General features: G+C 44.3%; 2 protein-coding genes across 6 annotated transcripts in view; one reads left to right on the forward strand and one right to left on the reverse strand.

Moving 5' to 3' along the window:
* The window catches only part of Apaf1 (apoptotic peptidase activating factor 1), a 90,224-nt gene extending 67,527 nt beyond the window's left edge, over positions 1–22,697 (reverse strand). For 2 of the 4 annotated variants that reach the window (XR_013045828.1, XM_076554624.1), the window contains exons 1-8: positions 22,181–22,695; positions 19,773–19,974; positions 19,457–19,646; positions 17,965–18,162; positions 8,922–9,105; positions 2,829–2,941; positions 2,262–2,393; positions 682–920 (exon numbers count right to left, since the gene is read on the reverse strand). Coding sequence is in view for 3 of the 4 variants with exons in the window: in XM_076554624.1 (XP_076410739.1) it covers positions 682–920; positions 2,262–2,393; positions 2,829–2,941; positions 8,922–9,105; positions 17,965–18,162; positions 19,457–19,646; positions 19,773–19,910 (1,194 nt within the window). In the remaining variant the exon portion in view is untranslated. Of the gene's footprint in view, positions 1–681; positions 921–2,261; positions 2,394–2,828; positions 2,942–8,921; positions 9,106–17,964; positions 18,163–19,456; positions 19,647–19,772; positions 19,975–20,720; positions 20,846–22,180 lie in introns of those variants that run through there. The other 2 variants (XM_006979814.4, XM_076554623.1) reach the window with 2 other exon arrangements.
* A 395-nt stretch (positions 22,698–23,092) lies between these two features.
* Positions 23,093–24,533, forward strand: part of Ikbip (IKBKB interacting protein) — a 32,385-nt gene continuing 30,944 nt past the window's right edge. The window contains exon 1 of one of the 2 annotated variants that reach the window (XM_006979812.4): positions 23,093–23,371. In XM_006979812.4, the coding sequence (XP_006979874.1) occupies positions 23,202–23,371 (170 nt within the window). In that variant the 5' untranslated portion in view covers positions 23,093–23,201. The remainder of the gene's footprint in view (positions 23,372–24,533) is intronic. The other variant, XM_006979813.4, reaches the window with a different exon arrangement.

A 24,533-nucleotide genomic window follows, 5' to 3' on the forward strand; every position in this document is an offset into this window, starting at 1 on the left:
GGGAGGAGAGAAGGGAGTTTTTCTAGATATGGAAGCTTGTACTCTCTCATTTTATGATGTTTCCAACCATGGAGTTCTCATCTATAGATTCTATGAACCTTCCTTCCCTGATGCAGTTTATCCATACTTTAATCCTATGTCATGTTCAGAGCCAATGACATTATGTGAGCCACCCTCCTAAACCCTCATCCATATCTGCACAGTGCCCCATGTCTGATGTATCTCATATGCCTGAGCTCCCTGGCATCATCATACTGTTTCTGCCTTTGCCCTTTTCCTGTTAATAGACTTCAGTTCTCAATACAAAATATATATATAATATAATATAATATAATATAATATAATATAATATAATATAATATAATATAATATAATATAATATAATATAATATAATAATATGAGAGAAGAATAAATTTTAAATATTTAAAAAAAAGAATGTCTCCATATCTTAAGAAGTTCAGTTAGTTCTCAGGATAAGAGGAGAAGCTGGATGCTTCTCTGAATTCTCTAGAACCACTGAGAAAGAATTAAGGAACTCACAAGCTCAACAGAAAGCCCTTTATGGAGACTAGGAGCAGAGGGACTTTGGAACCATCACCTATCACCTCAGTACTGACTGATTGTCAAAGTTCACATGCCCTATCACAGCCGATGATAAGGAATGTTGGTCAGTCCATTACCTTTGTAGGGACCTTGACGTCCTTCTGCAGGATGGAAAGATCTGTGTAATAATCTTTGATGTCTTCTCTGAGCATGTCAACACTTATAGACATGGCTTCATCCAGAGCCTCATAATCATAAAAGGAGGACTTCCGTATTCTCTTAAACTGCTTATTCTGAAGTTGTCTGAGGTAGTACGCCCAGCGATTAGGAAAATCACGTAAAAGTGCACCAATTAAAGACACCACAAGAGGAGAACCTGGCGGGGGGGAAAGGGATCATGTTAAGATCATCCTATTAAAATCACCCCTAAACAACTGAAAATTTCATCTCCCCCCAAGTGTGTGTATGGAGGTAAGTGTGGGTGTGTGTGTGGTGCAGGTGGGGGAGTAGAGGGGGAATGAGTAGTGGGTGTGTGTGGTGGGGGTGAGAGTGTGACGGCCAGAGGACAACTTGTAGGAGCCAGTCTGTCCTTCCATGCAGACTCTGAGGATGAAACTCAGGTTGTCAGCTTAGCAGCAAGCATCTTGACCAACTACTACACCATCTCACGAGCACAAGAAACAACTTCCAGTGCAAGTTATCCCAAGTCTTAGGACAGTCCTCACTCCCGGGTCACTGCACTTCACGGTATGTCTTCTAAGTCAATCATTAGAACAGGAAAGGTTTCACTTACAGACACATTACAACATGCTTTGCTGGGTTTATTTGTCCAACCCCTTTGCTACATGGCTGTCCACACTTCAGTCACAGTTATGCAGTGAAGTTCAGAGAGAGAGAGCTGCAGAGGCTGAACCCAAGAACAAGCCCCTGAAAGGTGCCACAGTGAAGACAAGACTGGACGCTCTCCCCTGCTCCCGAAACCTATCAGTGCACTCTTATCTGTATGTATCACCCTTTCTAAGGCACTAAATAGACTTCCCTGCCTTCTGTGGACTGCTCAAACAAATTAACCACATTGGAGGATTATAGCTGCTGAGTCAAGCGTGGGTACCACAGCCTGGAACTTGTTAACTGGCATCTGAAGTTGGAAGTAGAGAGAGGTAGTTGTGGGAACCGATCCTTCAACCTGTAGGATGGATGCTTTTTCCACATAAAAATTGAGAATTAAATAAAGAACATGTGGTGTCAGAGGGATCTATGCTGTCCAAGTTCAGTAAGAAGAAACTAAGTCTGAGATCATGGTTTTTGTTTCCCTCTATGTCCTCAGGACAAGTAAAAAGTTTTACTTCACAAATAAAAACTTGAAGTTGGCAGACAACGGCATTTCCTTACCAAACTGAAACATTCATTTTATAAAATTCCAAACAAAATAATTTTTGAATGATGTTCATAATACTTTTCACTGTTTGACAGCAAAAGTCTTAACTTCATCTTTCTCATTAACATACTCTTTAACAGATGGTGGGTACGAGTAACATCACTCTGAAGAATAAATGCCAAGTGTGTTCACTTGAGGTATGAGAGGCACCTCAAATATTAATGCCACAAGGCAGGTTTTGAGTGTTCACGTGCTAAATTAGCATACTCCTCAGCTTACTATCTAAAGAGAGCATCAGAGTTTCCACAGCCTCCCCTCATACACAGTCAGCAGCCATACCTTTGCATTCTTTTATAATACTGTGAGCTTCCACCGGCAAATCTTCTTTCTTCATGCTAACAAAAAGCGACAAGATTTCAAGTCCCTTCTCTTTCCCTAGGCCACTCTCCACAGAGACAACATACTTAGGACCTGAAGTAAAATTGTAGCACAACGTCAGCAATTTGTTATGTCACATATGTACATGGACTGAATGAAACAATGCCTTTTAATTTACTATCTTTACTATAGTATTAAAAAGTAAATTAAGCTGTATGAGTTCCTTGGTTGAACTTTTGGGGTCACTTATGTATACTATCATGTCATCTGCAAATAGTGAAAGCTTGACTTCTTCAGCCTTGGTGTAGGGAGGAGGGGACTGGACCTGCCTCAACTGAATGTACCAGGCTGGGCTGACTCCCCAGGGGAGACCTTACCTTGGAGGAGGTGGGAATGGGGGGTTTGTTGGGGGGGGAGGCTGGGGGGGATGAGGGAAGATAAGGGAATCCTTGGCTGATATGTCAAATTAAATTAATTATAAAATAAAAATATTTTTTCTAAAAAAAAAAAGTAACTTAAAGGCCTTACCCATTACTGAATCTGTAACACTCTTATCTCTGGTTGTAAGAAGAATACGACACTGGTTGTCGAAAGCTTTTAACACCCAAGGATCCCAAATATCATCCAGGATCAACAGAGACCTAACATTAAAAAAAACAAAATACAATCATGCCAGGCGGTGGTGGTTCACACCTACAATCTCAGCACTCGGAGGCAGAGGCAGGTGGGTCTCTGAGTTCGAGGCCAGGCTGATCTACACAGCAAGTTCCAGGTCAGCCAAGGCTACAGAGAAACGCTGCCTCAAAACAAACAAATCACTAATGACTCTGATTTTACACTTCCTTTAAAAACAAATTCTAAGACAAGAGCAAGGTGGCAGACTAGAAGTTTCTTCCATGTGTCTCCATGAACAAGAAGAGTCCGGGTACCAAAGGAAGAACTAGGGAGGGTCCCAGGAGAAAAAGAAAGGAAAAGCATGACAAACTGTGGTGGTTTGAATAACAGTGGCCCCATAGGGCCCCACGTATGGGCATGCTCAGTCCCTAGCTGATGGGCTGTTTACAGGATCAGGAGGTGTGGCCTTGTTGGTGGAGGGGTGTCACTAGGAGTAGACTTTGGGGTTTCAAAAGCCCGTGCCAGGGCCAGTGTCTTGTTCTCTGACTGCTGCCTACGGATGAGGATGTCAAGCTCTCAGCTCCTTCTCCAGCACCATGCCTGTCGGCTTCCTGCCGTGATGGTAATGGACTGACCCTGAAACTGAGACCAGCCTCCCATTAAACCTTTCTTTGTGAGAGCTGCTTCGGTGGATCCGGTGTCTCTTCACAGCAACAGAATAGTAACTAAGTCAGAAGTCAAGGTCGGCAACAGTGCAAAAATAAGAAAATAGAAGTATGCATGCACATACATACACAACATAAATTTAACGAAGAAAAAAAGGCTCTTCAGTTAAAAGAACTGGCCACTCTTACAGAGGAGCCAAGTTTGGCTCCCAGAACTCATTGGGCAGCTAAGAACAGTCTGTAATTGCAGTTCCAGGGGATCCAATGCCCTCTTCTAGCCTCCACAGGCACCAAGCAGATATATTGCACATATATATATATATATATATATATGCAGGCAAAATACTAATACTCATAAAACAATAAAAATAGTTTTTAAAACCAACAGAAAAACAGAAGGTTAACACAAAGGGAAAAGAAAAAAAAAAGAAAAAGAAACAGTCTATACTCCAACACAGCTTCCTAGGCAGGAGAGGAAACATACCTCTGGACAAAAGCCTGGAAATCCCAGACCCAAGAGAAGCCCCCAGTTTTCTCAAGCCTGAACACTGGTGCAGGGGTTGGGGTAACGGCAATACCTCCTACACGGCAGGCTAGCCCTGAAGAAAGGAATCCTACCACCCTCATAACTCTGAGTGCTCACAGCCAGGTGCTCTCTTGAGAGGGGCCTACTGTTAGAGCCTGAGTTACTGTGGGTCCTGGGAAACAAGAAACCAGCAAGCCGAGGGAAGCCCTGTCACAGGGTCTGGGTGGGAGATGACCATGAAAGGTATTTGTGAAGAGGGAGAGGGTCGGACATGAGCCCCCGGGAAGTCTAAGCCACAGGGAGCTGACTATGGAGAAATCCTGCTCAGTGGCCTTCCCATCCATGGAAAGGCAGGAGCCCATGGCCTGGGGGTTACTAAGGAGACTGAGAGTAGCCAGACAGTAGTCACGGACTGCCTAAGTACCCAGAACTGCCTCTTTGCCACCTGTGACTTGCTGCCAGGCAGGTCTGAGAGTCCTATGCTCAGGTCTCCCACATGGCTGGAACGCCACAGCTTCCCTTGCCCTGAGTGACATTACTAGGTCAGCTCAAGAAGCACTGATTCCTGGGGCAGGTGTGCAGTTCCTTCCTGTCTCTCACTCCAGTGCTGTTTGCTTTTCTATCTCTAACACACTCAGAAGGAATGCCTGATTTGCAAATCCAAAGGCTGCAAAGCTTGCTGGGGCAGCAGTGGCAGTCAGCTCCAAGAGGGAAAGCTTCTAAAGAGAACAGGCTCCACACTGAAACTTAGCCATGGTCGGCCTGCCCCCAAACCCACATACAGCACCAAACTGTACTGCGGAAAGTACAACAGACTACAGCAACGACTCACTTCCCACCTCCAGATCCGACAGAAGCCATGGTTAGAGAACCCAGAAAGAGGCTTCTCCAATCCCTAGCTTAATCGTTTTTTCAAAACCAGAGTCTAGTATTGTTGCATTCCTTAGAGCCTATTAGCTTATATTCTTGTGTGATCTCTTGACTGTGTTCTGACAAATAAAGCTCTCTTGGAGTCAGAGGGCTGAGCTGGGCACTAGCTGACCATAGAGGTTTGGGGGACTGTAGACAGAGAGGAGACAGGAAGTGGTAAGGCGGGGCTGAGAGAGGATCTTGGCCCTTTTGGATGGAGGAACTGAAGAGGTAGGAAACAACTGTTGGCTGCTCCCTGTTCTCTGATCTTCAGGTTCTTACCCCAATATTTCATTCCCAAGGTTTTATTGATAAAGATTAATTAGATTAAGCCAGGTGGTGGTGGTGCACACCTTTAATCCCAGTACTCGGAAGGCAGAGGCAGGCGGATCTTTGTGAGTTCGAAGCCAGCCTGGTCCACAGAGATCCAGAACAGGAACCAAAAACTACACAGAGAAACCCTGGGGGGGGGGGGGGGAGGCAGGACACTAGATTAATGCTTCATTATATTTTATTCTTAACTTACCTAATTTTATTTATAAATTTTTATTTTGTGGGGCTGGAGAGATGGCTCAGAGGTTAAGAGCACCAACTGCTCTTCCAGAGGTCCTGAGTTCAATTCCCAGCAACCACGTGGTGGTTCACAACCATCTGTAATGAGATCTGGCGCCCTCCTCTGTATACATAATAAATAAATAAATCTTAAAAAAAAATTATTTTGTAATGAAATTTTTTTTTTTTTTGGTTTTTCGAGACAAGGTTTCTCTGTGTAGCTTTGCGCCTTTCCTGGAACTCACTTGGTAGCCCAGGCTGGCCTCGAACTCACAGAGATCTGCCTGCCTCTGCCTTCTGAGTGCTGGGATTAAAGGCGTGAGCCACCACCGCCCGGCTTGTAATGGAATTTTTAACTTTTCTTTCTCTTCACATTCCTTTTTCTCCTTTTTCTTTAATTTTGCTTCTTGTTTCCACTTTCCCTGAACATTCCTCTTTATTCTTTCAGATCTGTTTTTTATTTTTATTAATTTTTAATTTCAAAGTTTATTCTATGTTATTCTTGTACTTTCTCTTCTCTGGTTACTGGGTGTAGAAGTTGTGATGGCCATCTGCTGTATTTTGTACTTAGTTTCTTTTGGTGGTGGTGGTGGAGGTGGAGGTGGTGGTGGTGGTGGTGGTGGTGATGGTGATGGTGGTGGTGGTGGTGGTGGTGGTGGAGGTGGTAGTGGAGGTGGTGGTGGTGGTGGTGGAGGTGGAGGTGGAGGTGGAGGTGGAGGTGGAGGTGGTGGTGGTGGTGGTGGAGGTGGTGACGGTGGAGGTGGTGGTATGGTGGACTGTCTTCCCTTCCCCTGGTAGTACTGGGGAATGAGCCCCCAGCACAAAGCTACTCATGAAGACTCCTGAACATGACTCCTCCAAACACTTATAACTTCAATAATTATACCCAAAGATACCGAAAAGATTAAAATCTAAAACCAAACCTGAAAAGACTCTGTCCTGCAGGGCCAGTCTGACAGCGCTAATGAAGTCGGATCACTTGGAAAGACTTTATCTGTCCTTCATTCCTGAAGAACAGCATTGCTAGGCTGTGTTCTTCGTTGTTGAAAAACTTTACTTTTCAGACTTTAACTATATCATCTACTCTCCCTTAGCCTGTAAAGATTTCTGCTGAGAAGTCTGCTGTTAACCTAGGAGGATTTCCTTATAAATGACTTGATGCTTTTGTCTTGTTTTTTATTGGAGAGTGGGGGTCGTTTTTTGTTTGGGGATAGGTTCCCACTATGTAGCCTTGGCTGGCCTGGAACTTACTTTGTAGACCAGAATAGCCTCAAACTTGCCTCCTGGGATTAAAGGCATGTACCATCACACCCAGCTTCTTGTCGCTTTTTGCAATCAGTTTTGTCTTTTTATTATTTATTTATTTATTTATTTTATCTGAGCACTTTTTTTAATTTATCCATTCATTTATTCCTTATGTATATGTGTCTATCACACGCATACACCATAGCGTGCACATAACAGTCAGAGGACAACTTGCCAGTGTCTGTTTTCTCTCCACCGTGTGAGACCTAGGATCAAACTCAGGCTGTCGAGCTGGGCAGCAAGCTCCCTCACCCACGGGGCCAAAGCCCCCGATTGTGTTCCATCTGGCCTTGTTCCTGAGACAGTCTCACTGTGTAGCTACGCTATCCTCAGACCCCCATCCCTCCTTTCCTCCTAACTCCTGCCGTTACAAGTGTGCATCACAACCCCTGGGCCTGCATGAGTAATTCCAAAAGACTGAGCTCAGAAATTCTTCCTTCTGCTTGATCCAGTTTGAGATTCTCAACTGTAGTTTTAATCATGTGATTGACTTCACTGGGTTCAATACTATCATCCCCTACCATATAAAATTTCTCATTCAGATAATGTACTGTTTTCTTAATTTCTTAATTTTACTCTGTATTTTCTCATATCTCATTGAGTTTCCTTAAAATTATTATTTTTAATTCATTTTCAGAAATTTATCAAGTTACTTCTCTTCTAGGTCTGTTGCCAAAAAGCTGTTATATCCCTTAGGACATCACGTTACCATGACTTTTCATGGTTTTGTGTCCCTAAGTTGGTATTTGTGCCTCTTCCAGTGCTAACCAGGTGGGCTACGTTGACTCTGGTTCCATGTGGTGTAATAATGTAATGAGTATGCAATTTCCTCAGCTATAATCAAAATCTGGACAAAATCTATGGGTACCTCTGTAACAAAGGTTACAGGGGTGTGGTGGTTTAAATGAGAACGGTCCCCATAGGCTCTTTTGTTTGAATACGAGGTCTCCAGTTGGTGGAATTTTCTGAGAAAGATTAGGAGGTGTGGCCTTGTGCAGGTGATGTGCCACTGGAGGCCGCCTGGGAGGTTCCAAATTGTCAATCCCAGTGTGCCTCTGCTTCCTGTTGGTGGCTCACCAGCTGAGTTCTTGACTGTTTCTGCTACCACACCTTCACTCTGCCAAACTGTAAGCCCAAAAGAAACTCTTTCTTCTATAAACTGCCTTGGTCATGGTGTCTTTAATTAAGACAAGATGTTTGTGAGATTATTCCACCAACTGAGATGCAGCAGAAGGGATATGATCACTGGGATCTGCTAGACACTAGCCTAGCCAAACTGAGTACAAGCTGCAGGTTCCGTAAGAGACCCAGTATCGTGGAGCTATAGAGGAAGACAGTCAGCAACTGCCTTTGGCCTCCTCAGGTGCGCACACAGGTGCATATGCACACACACACACACACACACATACACCACACACAGTTCTCAGGCCAGTGGGATGACGCAGGCCTGAGTTCAATTCCTATAATCCATGCTAGAAATAAAGAACCAACTCCTCAAAGCTGTCTCCTAACCTCTACACAAACACACACACACACACACACACACACACACACACACACACACACACACACTCTAAAATAAGGAACTTTAAAATAAAAAAAATCCTTTTAGCTAGGGATACAGCACAGTGGTAGAACACTTGCCTAACATGGATGAAGCCTTGGGTTCAATCCCCAACCACTCAAAAATAAGAAGTCCTTCCTTCTTTCCTTTCTCAGTCTTTAATTAGTTGTTCACATTTTTTTTCTTGTTCTGTGTTGATGCAGCAGAAACAGTCTATCCAAACCAAGAAGTCTGCATTTTCCAACAAAGACCACTCACACACTATAAACTGCATTTCTCAAAACCCTACCATGGCACGTAGGAGGCAATACATTAAATAAGATACAAAAATGAGCAGTTTAGACCAAGTGGTGGCCGCTTTCTTTTTTTAAATTAGAAGACAGACCAGCAGGGAAGCAGTGGCTCCGGGAAAGGGCACGGTGTTCTCAGGATGCCAGTCAAGTCTCCTACACTGTATATGTATACCCACATTGGACCGTCTGTACCTTGGGTGTTTGCGCAGCATCAGAACACGGAGACGGTCTTTAGCCTCCTCGATATTAAGCGGAAGCCTCTGAGAGAAGCTCTCTTCCTGATCCAAGCGTGTGCAAAGATTCTGCAGTTTCATCAGAAGTCCAGATTTGTCTTGTTTTCCAACTGAAACCCAGTGTACACCCCCCGGGAAACAACCTAATGAGGAAAAAAGAGTACCGGGGTAAATGTAAGCCTCTGGACGAGAGCCCTCTGGGGTGCTTTACTGCTAAGTATCAAGTGCATGCCAGTCTTCAACCTCACTCTTCACCTTCTCTGGAGTCAAGCTACAAATTTGGATGGGAGTTTACTGCTGAACTACACCCTAAATCTCAGAGAAACTGAAGATTTTCAGTTAGGACAGTATCTGAGGCTTTGAGGGAAGTATTTTTGCCTTACCAAGCGACCTTTCATGATCTCTGTTCCCAGCAATCACTGTCTTATACGAGTCATCTCTCAGTGCCAGTGCTCTTGACACATGGAGCTGAGTTCTTTGTTGTGAGGAATTTTCCCATGTAGACTAGGACAATTAACAACCTCCTCATCCCTGCTCTGGGATGCTAGTAGGATCCTCCCTATCAGTACTACACCAAAAATATCTTCAAACACGGTGAAATACCCCTCTAGGGGGAGGAAAATCATCCAGTTGAGAACAAGGGATGCCAAGGCTGAAGAGATGGCTCAGTGGTTAAGGGCTCTAGCTGCTCTTACAGAGGACCCACATGGTGGCTTATGTCCTTCCTTAACTCCAATTCCAGGGGATCTGACTCCCTCTTGGCCTCTGAGGGGCAGACATGCGGTGCACACACATACATGTAGGCAACACACACATGAAATAAGAATAAGTATTTTTCTAGAAAAGAACAAATAACATCTGTGGACACACAGTTCACCCACGACGGTCCTCTTAGAATTCTCAAGTGGGGCTCCACTGCCTGCTAACCATGCCCTTCTAGCACATCATTTCACACTAGTCTCATGGGTTATACTGAAGGAAGACTACTCTACTCACTGCAGAGTTGCTATGAGAAATTTAAAATATAAAATGCGATAGGCATGGTGGCGCACACCTTTATTCCCAGCACTCAGGAGGCAGAGGCAGAAAGATTTCTGTGAGTTCAAGGTCAGCCTGGTCTACAGAGTAAGTTCCAGGACAGTCAGGACTACACAAAGAAACCCTGTCTCAAAAAACTAAATAAATCAGTAAATAAATAAATATCAGGCAGGATTATCAGAAGTTATGCTTCTGAAAGCACCTTAAAAATATTAAGCTTTAAATTAGCTAGCATTTACAAAAATGTCTATTACTATTTTACTGTTATCATTATTGCAAATTAAACAATTCACTTTCTAATATATATTTTTGTTTCAATATATCCAGAACAACAAAAAAAAATCTTAAATCTTTATAGAGTATACCTACATGACATTAACTTTAAAAAATTTAAATAAAATATCTTTCCCCAAGCACACCTAAAGGAGTAAGACATGGTGATTCACACTTATGATTCCCATACTCAGGCGGCTGAGGCAGGAGGATGACAAGCTCAAAGCCAGTACACAATACACATAGCAAGATTCTGTCCAAAAATAGATAAGTAAAACCTAGTTGGAACAGTGGCTCACACCTATTACATAATCCCAGCACTTAGGGAACAACAAATGCAGAGGACAATGTAGAAGAGGCAGGAAGGTGAACCAGCGCTGCCACTGTGGGAATCGATAGGGAGTTTGGCCCCTTATCACCATATGGTACAGCTATACCACACTTGGATGTATACCTAAAGGATCTAAGTTACCATACCACAGAGGTACTTATCCATCCATGCTTACTGTTGCGCTACTCACAACAGTCAAGATATGGAACCAGCCCAGAGATCCATTAACACACAAATGCGTAAATAAAATGTGGTATACATGCCAGTGGGATAATTACATTGTTATTACAGGAAAATAAATGAAACTGGAGACCAAAGTGTAAAGCAAAATAAACTGAGGAGGAAAAACACTACATTTTTCTCTCACGTACAAAAAATAGACTTAAATGTATAGGGCTGATGAGATGGTTCAGTGGTAAAGACACATGCCTCAAATCTGATGACCTAAGTTCAATTCTCAGGTGCCACAAGGTAGAAAGAGAATAAACTCCTGCAAATTGTCCTCTGACCTAACCTCCATATGCTCTCTCTCTCTCTCTTTCTCTCTCTCTCTCTTACACACACACACACACACACACACACACACACACACACACACACACAAATAAGTAAGTAAGTTTTCATCTCCTTCAATTTGTGTGTGTATGTGTATGTTGTGTGTATGAAAAGCAGAAAGGGGACTAAGAGGGGAAGAGATCTAAAGAGAGGAAGGGGAGGAAGAGAAAGGGGACTATTTGGGGAGAACAAGAGGACAAGCAGAGGACAGAGAGGGCAAAGGAAGTGTGGGAACAGGAACAGTATCAGGACACGTACGTATGAAAATACACAGTGAAGCACATTGCTGAGCTGGAGCGATGGTGCACAGGTAAACATGATTGCCACACGAACCTGACACCTGGAACCCACAGAAAGGTGGAAGGACAAGATGGACTCCACAAAGCTGTCTTCAGACCTCCATGTGTGGGCTGTGCACATGCGCACCACAAGTGCACATGCACACACAGAGAAAGACATGCACACACTAATAAATAATTGTATTAATTTATAGTGGGACATACCTTCAGTCCCAGCACTCAGGAGGCAGAGGCAACAGTGTCTCTGAGTTCAAGGCCAACCTGGTCTACAGAGTGAGTTCTAGGACAGCCAGGGATACAGAGAAAAACATGGTCTTAAAAAAAAAAGAATAATAATAATAATTTTTAAAAAGAAGCTCATTGTTTTGTGTGCTAACTAAAAGGGATAGTTTAAAAAAAAAGACAAGGCTGAAAAGTCTGGTTTGATTATGCGTAACTTAGAAGGTAGACAAGAAATCCTGCCACTTTACTTGCAGACATTCTCGGCTATGATGAAACAGTAGGTCCCATAGCTGTGCTCTGTGTATGTATATTTGTAAACACGCTGAAAATATTTTTTTAAAATTCACTCCAAGCCGTTACCCAAGATTCAGAACTTAGGAGACTGGCAAATGAAGAGAGCTTTTCCATGTGCTGGCCAAGCGCTCTACCCACTGAGCTAGCTGGTCCATCCATCTTAATGGTGGTTTTAAGAAGGCATCTCAGTCTGTGGACTAGGTCAGCCTCGACCTCCCAACTCTCTTGCCTCACACTCCTGAATACACCTCCACGCTTAGCTTATTTTCACTTCTTTTTAAGTAAGAAATTCTACTTTTATAATACTTCAATTTTTAAATCTAAAAGAATGTGCTTTTCCACTTTTTAAAAAATTATCCCAGGATTAAAAAGCAGTGGAGTATCTTAATGGGACTAGCTACGTTATTTAAAACCGCAGTGGGTATTACAAGCATATGCAGAAAAAACCAAAACAAACACATTGATTTCAAAAACAAAAAGGTAGACAAATGCATTAAGTGATCAACTAATCTACAAATCTACTACTACAGTACAGCATTTGGTTAAACAATGAACTGTTATGTCTGCATTTTAGGAAGAATCTAAACATCGTAACTATGGGCACAAGAGGGAGCAATTTAGCCTTGAATGAAATCTGTACTCATAATTCATTCAGAGAAATTTATTCAAAGAAAAACTGCCTTTATTCAGAGGGGGAAAACGTCCCATTCTGTTTTCACGTGAGGTTTTTCCTGGTAGCAATTAATAATCTAACAGCATCAAGGAAATCTTGGAAAGGACAGAAACAAGTAAGTAGGCGGCCGATAGAAAAAGCCCCCATGCTTTAAAGACACAGCCCGGGGCTGGCAAGACGGCTGAGTGAGTGCAAAGCAAGCCTGACCACCTCAGCTCAACCCCTGAGGTCCACACAGAAGGAGAGAAGTGATGGCCATGGCACCCACACATCTGCACATGTGCACACACAAAAAGACACACACAGACAGAGCACTGTAATTGGTTCAAAGATATGTTGACACGTTTTGTGTGTGTGTGTGTGTGTGTGTGTGTGTGTGTGTGTGTGTATAAAACAGAGTTCAAGTTTCAAAAGAAAACGGGTTTATTTAAAAATATATTGACAGAGCCGGGCGTTGGTGGCGCACGCCTTTAATCCCAGCACTCGGGAGGCAGAGCCAGGCGGATCTCTGTGAGTTCGAGGCCAGCCTGGGCTACCAAGTGAGCTCCAGGAAAGGCGCAAAAGCTACACAGAGAAACCCTGTCTCGAAAAACCCAAAAAAAAAAATATATATATATATATATATATATTGACAGGCGCGCGGGGGAGGGGGGGGCTGCCGGCGGCAGCAGTGACACCTTTAATCCCAGCACTCAGGAGGCAGAGCCAGGCGGATCTCTGTGAGTTCGAGGCCAGCCTGGTCTACAGAGCAAGATCCAAAGCTACACGGAGAAACCCTGTTTCAAAAAACAAAATATATATATAAAATATATATGTATTTTATATATAATAAATATATATATAATTTATATATATACACATACACACACACAGTGGTTAAGTTACACAATGTTTCCTCAGCCATCAACCTCTAAGTTTTTATTCACTTTTAATCCCTAAAATTTCATCATAATATAGAGCAACTTAAATGAGGTATTCTTTAAATATATATTCTAAAGAAAGTTTATCAAGGAACTGAAATGAAAACTTATTTCTTAACACTAAAAGAACTTAAGCCCATCTTATCCTGAAATATCTCTAGTGACCAATTCTGCAGTAGTCTCTTTAGGGTTTTGTTTCATTTTGTTTTAGAAGGCTCACTGGACAGCCTATCCAGGAACTCACTATGTAGATCAGGCTGGCCTTGAATGTGGAAATCTACCTGTCTCTACCTCCCATGTGCTGGAATTAATGGCATGCAACACCACTTCCAGGCAGCTGACGAGGTTTTCAAAACCATTCTGAGGCTCTGGAGACTTTCAAAGAGCTAATAAGTCCCAAGAAACTTCTCTTATGACAGAAAAAGAAAAGAAAACCAAGTAAGCACTAAGGACTGGGCATCCTGTCAAAACTGCCATCAACAGTGCTAAGAAAAGCTAAGAAGCCAGAAACTAAATCCTTGTGCACAAAGATGTTCCCTAGACTCTATCTTCCCAATCTCTTACAGGCCTATCACATCATCCATTTAATGCCATTTAAACTGTCTGATCACTGATTAAGACTTGGAGAGATGGCTCAGTGGTTAAGAGCATTGACTGTTCTTCCAGAGGACCTGGGTTCAATTCCCAGCACCCACATGGCGGCTCACAACTGCCTGTAACTCCAGTTCCAGGGGATTCTACACCCTCACACAAACATACATGCAAGCAAAACACCAATACACCTAAAATAAAAATAAATAAATTATTAAAAAAAAAAAAAAAAAAAAAAAAGACTTGTAATTCTAAATGACCTCTAGAAGTCAGAATTGTATCTGGACTTCCTACAAGTGTTAAACAAATAGGATTCACTAAAAAATGAAGGTGCTAATGAGATATATTTACAACCAAACCTGATGGCCTGAGTCTGGACCCCCGAACCTACATGATGGAAAGAGAGAACCAACTCTCATTCACTGTCCGCTGTCCTCCACACAAGTGCTATGGCATGTTATTACACACAAACACACAGATGTACACACACAAAAAAGAATGGAGGAAGTTAACACTGGGGTAGTGTTACATTTGTTCCTGATGAATATCATCAGAACCCTGACAAGCAAATCTGAACCCCTCTTCTGCCCAGTGTGTCTCTGACCTCTCCACTCGTCGCCCTCCTGCTTCCCTACTCTCCCAGCCCTGGTCTGCCTAGCCACCTTTTACTCTGTCTCTAAAATTCAACTAAATGCCATCTCATTCAGGAAACCCACTCTCCATCCCCTTCCTCCAGAAAGTGAGCATCCCTTCCTTCTAAATTTGTACCCTGTATTAGTAAGGGCTCTTTAGAGGAACAGAACTTATAGAATGAATCTACATAGATAGATGATTGATAGATAGATAGATAGATAGATAGATAGATAGATAGATAGATAGATAAAGATAGAGATAGGGGATTTAGAAGAATGACTTCTTATAGGCTGTGGTCCAGCTAGCCCAACAATGGCTGTCTACCAATGGAAGGGCCAAGAATCCAGTAGCGGTTCAGTCCACAAGGCCGGATATTCAGTATACACCAAGATTCCAAAGAAGTAGGCTCTAATGCCAGTGAAGGAATGGACTTGCCAGTGACAGTGAGGGCAAGCAGGAAAAGAGAGCAAGCTTCCTTCTTCCACGACCTTTTTATAGGCTGCCAGCAGAAGCTGTGGCCCAGATTAAAAGTGGATCTCTCCACCTCAAAAGATCTGGATTAAAGGTGTATCTTCCCATCTCAAAAATTCTGAATTAAAAGTGGTTCTTCCCACTTCAAATGATTTGATTAAGAAAAATATCCCTCACAGGTGTACCCAGCTGCTTGGGTTTTAGTTAATTCCAGATGTGGTCAAGGTAACAACCAAGAACAGCCATCACATATTCTGTACTTTCTTCTACCATTCAATTTTTCACATATACGATAATTTATATAATTTAATTTATAATATATATAATATACAGTTCAATAATATATGTCTGTTCCCCTACTAGACTATGAATGAATCCCTCAAATGCACAGCCTTCTTTTTTTAATCTCCCATTTCCAAAACTGTCAATCACACAGTAAGTGCTCAGATATTTACTATATGCACGAATATCCGAGGAAAGGAAAATCAGTCACCAGATGATACATGGAGCTATAAAGCCAATCTTAAAAAGACTCCACTGGGGCTGGAGAGATGGCTCGGCAGATAAGAGCACTGGATGCTCTTCCAGAGGACCCAGGTTCAATGCCCAGCACCCACATGGCAGCTCACAAATATCTGTAATTCCAGTTCCAGGGGATCCAACACCCTTAAACAGATGCACCAATGCAAATAAATAAATAAATAAATAAATAAATAAATAAATAAATAAATAAACAAAGAAAGAAACAAGAAAGAAAGAAAGAAAGAAAGAAAGAAAGAAAGAAAGAAAGAAAGAAAGAAAGAAAGAAAGAAAGAAAGAAAGAAAGAAAGTCAGCTGAGAGGAGGGAACCTCAATATTAAGGAACAACACCACCCTCACCCCCCACCCTACCCCATCCCTCCACCCCCCCACAAGATGGGGCTGTAGGTAAGCCTGTAGGACATTTTCTTAATTATTCTTAATTAGTGATTGATGGGAGAGGGCCCAGTCCACAGTGGATGGTGCCATCCCTGGGCTGATGCTCCTAGGTTCTAAAAGAAAGCAGGCTGAGCAAGCCACGATTAGCAAGCCAGTAAGCAGCACCCTCCATGGCCTCTGCATCAGCTCCTGCCTCCAGGTTCCTGCCCTGTGTGAGTTCCTATCCTGACTTCCTTCAGTGATGAACAGTAAGTGTAAGCCAAATAATCCTTTCCTTCCCAAGTTGCTTTTGGGTTTCACTGGGCTGCATAATGTTTCATTAGAGCAATATTACCCTAACTAGGACAATTCATGAAAAGAAATAATAATAAAAATGGAAGAACTGGTGAGAGAGATCAGAAGGTGAAGGTGCTTTGCTGCTAAACCTGGGGACTTGGGTTTGATACTGGGAACCCATATGGAGAGATCTAATTCCCATAGAGTATCCTCAGGCTTCCAAATACATGCTGTGGCACACACCCGTATGTTTGCACACACAAATAAATAACACAATTTTATTTAAATAAATAAATGGAATTAACTGTTAACTTAATACAGGCTACCAAATACATGTAAAAACCACTCACCAGGAGAGTCACTGATAGAAATGAGTTTAAGACACTCTCCCTACAGCACTGCATGCTAGAATAAAAGGTGTCGATTATATTCCACCCTGAAAGGCCAACCTTTCAAACCCAAACCATCACAATGCCAGAGAACTAGCTCCTCCCAGTGACACTGTAACATCTAACACCTTTGGGAGACAAGCAGGCTACACTGTGACAGATAAGGCAGAAACAATTCCCGAGTTCATATGTCCCTTGAGCAGAATGATGGTCCCCTGAAGATATCCACAAAATAGAAAATGTTTTACTGTGCATGGTAAAAGGGACTTAGTAGTTCTGATAATTAAGGATGCGGGGGTGAGATTATTCTGGATTATACTGTAAACCCAGTGTAATCACAGGGCTCTCATAAAGAGGGGAGCAAGAAAGTCAGAAAACAATGTGGCCAGGCGGTGGTGGCGCATGCCTTTAATCCCCAGCACTCAGGAGGCAGAGGCAGGTGGATCTCTTCAGTTCAAGACTAGCCTAGTCTACAACAGCAAGTTCCAGGACAGCCATGGCTCTATAGAGAGACCTTATCTCAAAAACAAACAAAAAAACAGAACAGCCAGGCTGTAGTGGTGCACGCCTTCAATCCCAGCGCATGAGAGGCAGAGGCAGGTGGATCCCCGTGAGTTCCAGGACAGCCAGGACTACACAAAGAAACCCTGTCTCATAAGGAAAAAAAAAAAAGAAGAAGAAATATGAGGAAGAGAAACAAGAGATATAACTTAGTGGTAGAATGTCTGCCTAGCATGTGAGGGGCCCTGGGTTTGATCCCCAGCACCTGTGACTCACCCTCAAAAACACACAGAAAAGGAAAAGGAGGACAGAAGCAAATCAATATCGGAGACAGGCAAAAAGAGGAAGATCTGATGCTATGCCCTGCTGGTTTGGAGGATGGAACTGTGAGGTAAGGAAACGTAGGCTCCCTCTTGGAGGTAGAAAATTCAAGGACAGAAATTTTCCCAAGTGCTTCCAAAAGGAATTCAGTCCTAATAGTAGTTTAAAAGAACAAGAAAAAAAAAAAGAAGAAGAAGAAGAAAGAACCTTAAGATAAGAAATGTATGTTAATTTGTGATAGTTTATTACCACCAGTAACAGGAATGCCTAAAAGCACCAATAACTGATCAAACTTACCTTCTAAGAGGGAATGATCTCGAACAGCTTCTGCAGCTAATACAGACTTCCCACAGCCTGCCATTCCATAGATGGTGACCCACCCTGGATCACCATTCAATTTCCAGAGCTTCTGCTGAATCGCATTTACCAGCTTCTTTCTAGTAACAAAAACAACTGGCCTCTGTGGTACTCCACCTTCACACAGCACAGTCCTTACTGAAATCAAAACAAGTATGAATGAACAAATCCCTGAAGTTTTTTTGAGTAATTACTACTTTTGAGTAACCCTCCCATAAAGGCCAGATAAGCAAGGCTGATGCTCAGCCTCAAAATCGGCAAGACAGATATCCAAATATGACTAGAATATGAACTGCACCCTTCCGATGGCTCATAAGACAAAGAGCAAGAGTAAGCATATGTTCTTCAAGATCACCACACACACAGGAGTCTCCATCTATCCCTGCCGTACACACACCATTATTCCCTGACCCGCTACCCTCTTTTGTCTGTGCTGAATAATGGGAAGGTCAAGGGTATAGTTCAGTGGCTGAGTTTGCTTGGTACGTGCAAGGTCAGGGCTGTGAGTTTGATCCCAAGCACCACAGAGCAGGGAAGGGCTGAGGGCAACAAAATGGGTTGCAGGCAAAGGCGATTGCTGCCAAGTCTGATGACCCGAGTTCCACTCCTGCAAGCTGTCCCCTGACCTCCCCATATGCACCATGGCACACACTGTAAGTCAATGTGTCAAAAAGAAATACTTCTTAAGACTGGAAAGAATGTACAGCGAACCGTGTTCATGGAGTGCCTTTCAAAAATACAGACTTCTGGGCTAGAGAGATGGCTCAGCGGTTAAGAGCACTGGCTGCTCTTCTAGAGGACCTGGGTTCCATTCCCAGGACCCACATGAGGGCTCATAACTATCTCTAACTCTAGTTCTAGAAAATCCAATGCTTCTTCTGGCCTCTGAGGACACCAGGCATACATGCAGGTAAAACACGCAGACACATAAGATGAAAGTTTTTAAATTAAAAAAGAATGTAAATTTCTAAAAATTCTTTTCCTGTCCCATAAAATATAAACACACAAATAAAGAAAATAATTAAGGCCCTACACATGCTCTTATTACTTCTAAAATTTAGAGTACATAATGCTACCACCTTGGCAGTAAACAGTTCTCTGGACAAGAAAAAAATGTATTAACATGGACACAAATAAATATTTAAATTTGAACTTAAAATATTTTTGCACACCGGGTGGCAGTGGCACATGCCTTTAATCCCAGCACTCGGGAGGCAGAGCCAGGCAGATCTCTGTGAGTTCGAGGCCAGCCTGGTCTACAGAGCGAGATCCAGGACAGGCACCAAAGCTACACTGAGAAACCCTTGAAAAAAAAAAATAAATAAATTTGCACATGCATCCTTCCATGACTTGAAATACACTTTGCAACAGTTTAACTATAATCCAACCTGCAAGCAATACAGCCATGACACAAGATATCAGGAGTACAAACCGAATGAAGTGATTCCGCCATCCGTGTCTTTGCCACTGGAAGAAGACACAAGAGGAAGGCCACTGTGAAGAAGGGCAGCAAGGTCTTTGTATCCCTCGTGGAGCAGAGCATTGTAGAATGAAATGTAGGCCCCGTTGTCTTTATTAAGTATCATCGTAATTAAAGCAGCCGCTCGCTGATATTGAGTGGTCTGAAAAAAATCCAAGAGTGCGAGAGCAGAGCAGTGAGTACATCTGCAGCACACATTAGGAGAAGAGTGTGGGCTCTCAGAGGACTGGAAACGCTAAAGAAGCCCAGGATCCGCAGAGGGCTTTACCTGACTTTTCACCTTTTCCTCCTCGACTATTGTTAAAACGCTGTCACTGATCATGTGGTCCATGATGTAGGACGTCTTGATGTCCTTTTCCAGAGCTTCTCTATGTTGAAGCAAACAATTCCGGGCCTTTGCATCCATTGTCCCTCAGTCCTTTTTCTCCCTTCACTGTCAGGCATGAGCTACAGGCCAAGTGTCGAGATATCTGTCATGACAAGAAACACGATATGTGATCAAGAAATGTAAAGAAAGCAAGAATGGGAGGTGGGGGGTGCTGGAGATAAGGTTTGTCCGTTTAGCCTTGGTTGTCTGGAAACTAGCTCTATAGACCAGGCTGGCCTCAAACTCAGACAATCTCAGAGATCCACCTGCCTCTGCTTCTCAAGTGCTAGGATTTGAGAAGTGCTAGCTTCTCAAAAGCTAGATGTGCCACTACCACCTGGCTTTTTATTATTTTTAAATTATGGTTATACATACACACACACACACACACACACACACACACACACACACACATTGGTTTTTTGTTTTGAGACAGGGTTTCTCTGTGTAGCTTTGGTGCACGTCCTGGCTCTCTCTCGCCTCGAACTCACAGAGATCTGCCTGGCTCTGATGGTTTGTATTTAAAGTGGAACATTACACAGTTATTTAAAATTACATGGCACATATCTCTATGCAGCATATATACTGACAAGGAAAGATGTTCCTGAGAAATAAAACCTCAAATAACACAAAATGTGTTTTAGCTCAAAAACATACAAGAAGATGCTTAAAAGTTTGTTCTTCAAAGTATTTGGGAGATTTTCTTCTTTTGTAATTTTTAGTGTCTTTTTTTCAACAGACATTGGCATTTTTTAAAATAAAAAAAAAATCTTCCTTTTCTTAATTCCTGTAAAAGTTACCATACCTACTTCCTAATGTTTCAAAACTTGTTTCCTTTATCCAACCTACCACTGAGGGGCGTTAGTGGCACTGCTGATCTTAGTTCTCAAAGTAGATATCAACCGCAGATCTTCATTACTAAGCACATCCTCACAGAGCCACAGGAAATACCCTCTGACGTCATTCCTCGGACTATAGTAACAAGGAATAATATTCTTTACAGAAAGATATTTCTATTTCCTAACAACTTCCCTAAAATATAATGAAAATTAGTAAGGGTATAATTATAGCCCATTTCTGAATGTTTGCAAGCTCTAAACACATAAGCAGAGCTCCATCCAATGTTATTAAAGTGTGAATGTCTTTTTTTGTTTGTTTGTTTTTCGAGACAGGGTTTCTCTGCGTAGCTTTGCACCTTTCCTGGAACTCACTTGGTAGCCCAGGCTGGCCTCGAACTCACAGAGATCCACCTGCCTCTGCCCCCTGAGTGCTGGGATTAAAGGCGTGCACCACCACCGCCTGGCGTGAATGTCTTAAATAGACTTAATTATTCCTTCAGTGCATGCTGTGTGTGTGTGTGTGTGTGTGTGTGTGAGAGAGAGAGAGAGAGAGAGAGAGAGAGAGAGAGAGAGAGAGAGAGAGAGAGAGAGAGATATGCTGGGGACTGAACCCACCGCCTTATTTTGCATGGTGGGTAAACAATCTCCTACTAGTGCTGCATAATCTCAGCCCTCTTTCAAAACAAACTGAGGCCTTCCTGAGACTAGAGAAGATTAACTCATAACCAGAAGGAATTTACAGTCTAGTAGAACAGAAAGAGAGGTAATCACAATGTGACCGTTCTACATGCAAAACCAGAGATAGGCACAGAGTAATTTAGAGAGCTCACAAGAGGGGTATCATTCAACTTAAAAACAAAAACAAAACTTTTTTTTTTGAAAAGTCATCAAATGTAGCACTTGCAAAAAGAAAAAGCATCTGTTTGTGCTTTTCAAGGTTCACAGAATGCCTAGGAATGGGATGAAATTAACTGAAGAAATCAAAGGAAAAAAAAAAAAGAAATCGGAAACAAGACTACCAGTTTCAATGTTAACACTGACAGTTGTGACAGTTGTGAAATTCATTCTGACAAAGGATATTAGGTTATGTCTAATAGTTAAGGAAAAAACACACCTCGGCAACTAATTCCCAATTTCCTCGAGCCTTATAAAACTCAAATATTAGATTTTAAACACTCCTTTCAAACTTCACCCAAACTGAAATGTAATGCTATGGGAAAATTCCCAGTGCCACACCCCTTGGAGGGCCACATCAAGAAAGTCAAACTGAAGTCTGCCTGTCCAGGAAAACAGTAACAGTGGTCTACTTCCTCCTTAGATAATTTCTCTTCCTGACCCAGGAGCAGGATGGTTAACCAATATATCCCCGCGTTCCCTCACCTTCAGTCCCGGGGTTCGACGACAGAACTCGCGAAGAACCTGTCTGAAGGGGGTCGGGGAGAGGAGAGGAGGGGAAGGAGGCGAACTCACCCAAGCCTTGGCACCGGGGTTGTGCTGGGAAGAGCAGCTCCGGGAGGGTCAGAAGCTGATGATCACCACCGATCGTCCTAGAGCAGCCCGGGCATGCAGCGACCCCGCGCCCCGGGCAGGTCCTGATACCTCACCTGGGTATCGGCCGCTCGGGGCGCAGGGGGATGCCCGGGACTTCCGAGCGGCGACCTGCGGCGGCGGCGAGGGGTGGTCACCTCGGCGTGCAGACCCCACAGCTTGCCTCGGGCCTTCACCGGAGCTAACCTCGACCCGGGACACAAAAAGCACCGCCACTCGGGCCGCCGCTTCCCAAACCCTCCGGCGGGAGCTGCCCGGGCGGGAAGCGGGCGCCGCTCGGCACGCTGCTGCCGCCGACCGTCTCCGATGGGATCGGCGCGGGTCGCGGACGGCACACGCCTCCCGCGGCCGAGCCCCCTCGCTCTTCACACCCTCGGAAGCGCGGAGGAAGCCAGGGACCCGTCCGCTCGCCGCCTCCGGGTCTCCGCCTCAGGCCCGCGGAGCGCTCAAACACAGCGCCGGGGCCCCGCCCAGTCCGGACGCCGCGCGCGCGCCCCCGCGCCCCCGCGCCCCCGCGCACGCAGACCCGCTCGCCCAGGGCCGGGCGCCGCGCGCGCCCCGCCCGGCGCGTGCCCGCAAGCCCCACCCTCTTCCCCCCCCACCCCCCCACGCCGGGAGAGCGTCTTCGCATGCGCGGTGTGGGCGGGGCTGAGTCGCGGGGGTCGGGGTGGGAAGGGGCGCGCGCCCGGCGGGACGTGGCACGCTCGGGCCCCGCCCCTCGCGTCGCGTCCCGGCAGCCTGCGCGCCCCCGCGAGCTCGCCTTCCCAGACTGGTTAGCGGAGCCCGGGAGGCGGGAGGCGGGGCGAGCCGAGGGGGCGGGGCTGGCTTGTGGGCGGGGCCCGGGCCGGGAGTGGGGCGGGGCTCCTGGAGGCGTGCTGCAGCCACGTCCCGCGGTCCCCCAGCGAAGCCGACCCCCGGCTTGGAGATCCTCAGGGTGGCAGGCATGTCCGAGGTGAAGAGCCGGAAGAAGCCGGGGCCCAAGGGGGCTGCCGCCGAGCCCGAGAAGCGGAGCGATGGCAGGAAGAACCCCGAAGCACGCGGCGGCGCGGGCTGGGCGGACCCCCGCACCGGGCTCAGCCTGCTGTCGCTGGCGACGTGCCTGGGCCTGGCCTGGTAAGTGCTCGAGGCCGCAGGCCGTGGGTCGAGCCTCGCGTGGGCGCCCCGCTCTTCGCGCCAGCCCACTCTTGCTTGAATGCGCTCACTTAATTCTGTTCTGCTAGCATGCTCCTGTCGCTGCCCGCTAAAGTCTGGGAACGAGTCACCCCCGAGACTCGACCCACACTTTCTTCAGTGTCTACTATTCACACACGTCACAAGTTTGCACATAGCTAAAAACCGCTACTTCCTGTCCACTCTGCAGCTTTGCCGGTAAATTTGCCCCACCCTTCCTACCCCCTATCCCCCCAAAAAGAAAACCGCACAAAGGAAATGTCTGGAATCTAAAAAAAAAAAAAAAAAAAAAAAAGAGTTCGTTGTTGGTGAGCAACAAATGCTGATGCTTTCTCCTATTTCGAGCAGTGTACCTCCATTAAAACTATAGACCTTTTTTTAAGATTTATTTTTATTTACGTATATGAATGTGGCTGTGTGTATGTGCACTTGTGTGCAGGTGCGCAAGGAGCCCACAAGAGGGTGTCAGATCCCAGGAGCTGAGGTTACAAATGGTTGTAAGCCACCAGACATGCATGCCCGTAACAGTTGAGCCATGCTCCAACCCGGAGACTATAATCTTATTCCTAAATTACAGGTTGAACTGTATGTAGCACTGTAAAGAATACTTCTTTTCACTTCAGAGTAAGCATTCCTAGTTTTTAAACCAAGCATATATTGGTGATATACTAGTGTAATATGGAATAATCTTTAAGACCAATTTTATTTTCTTCCATGTTTCTTAGGAATAGCCTACTTCATCTTCATAACAAGACTGATACATTAATACATTTTTCATCACTGATAATTATTTAGTAAGAGAGCTAATAGAATTCAGAAGAGACTCCAAACTAGAATACTTTTGATGCTAGTACATTCCCTTTTAGTTTACTGGTGACATCCCAAGCCCTGGGGTTTTGGAGGTGTATGGTTGAGTAGTTGGTTTGGTTTATTTGAGGCAAGGTCTTAAGTAGCCTAGGCTAGACTGAAACTCAACTATGTAGCTGAAGATGACATTGAACCCCTGATCCTCCTGCCTCTACCTCCCAAGTGCTGGGTTACAGGCATTTGCCACCATACCCTGCTTGAATACTGAGTTGTTAGTTTGTTTGTTTGTTTTTTTTTT

This window comes from Peromyscus maniculatus, chromosome 18 (genome assembly GCF_049852395.1).
Source record: "Peromyscus maniculatus bairdii isolate BWxNUB_F1_BW_parent chromosome 18, HU_Pman_BW_mat_3.1, whole genome shotgun sequence".
NCBI classification, from domain to species: Eukaryota; Metazoa; Chordata; class Mammalia; order Rodentia; family Cricetidae; genus Peromyscus; species Peromyscus maniculatus.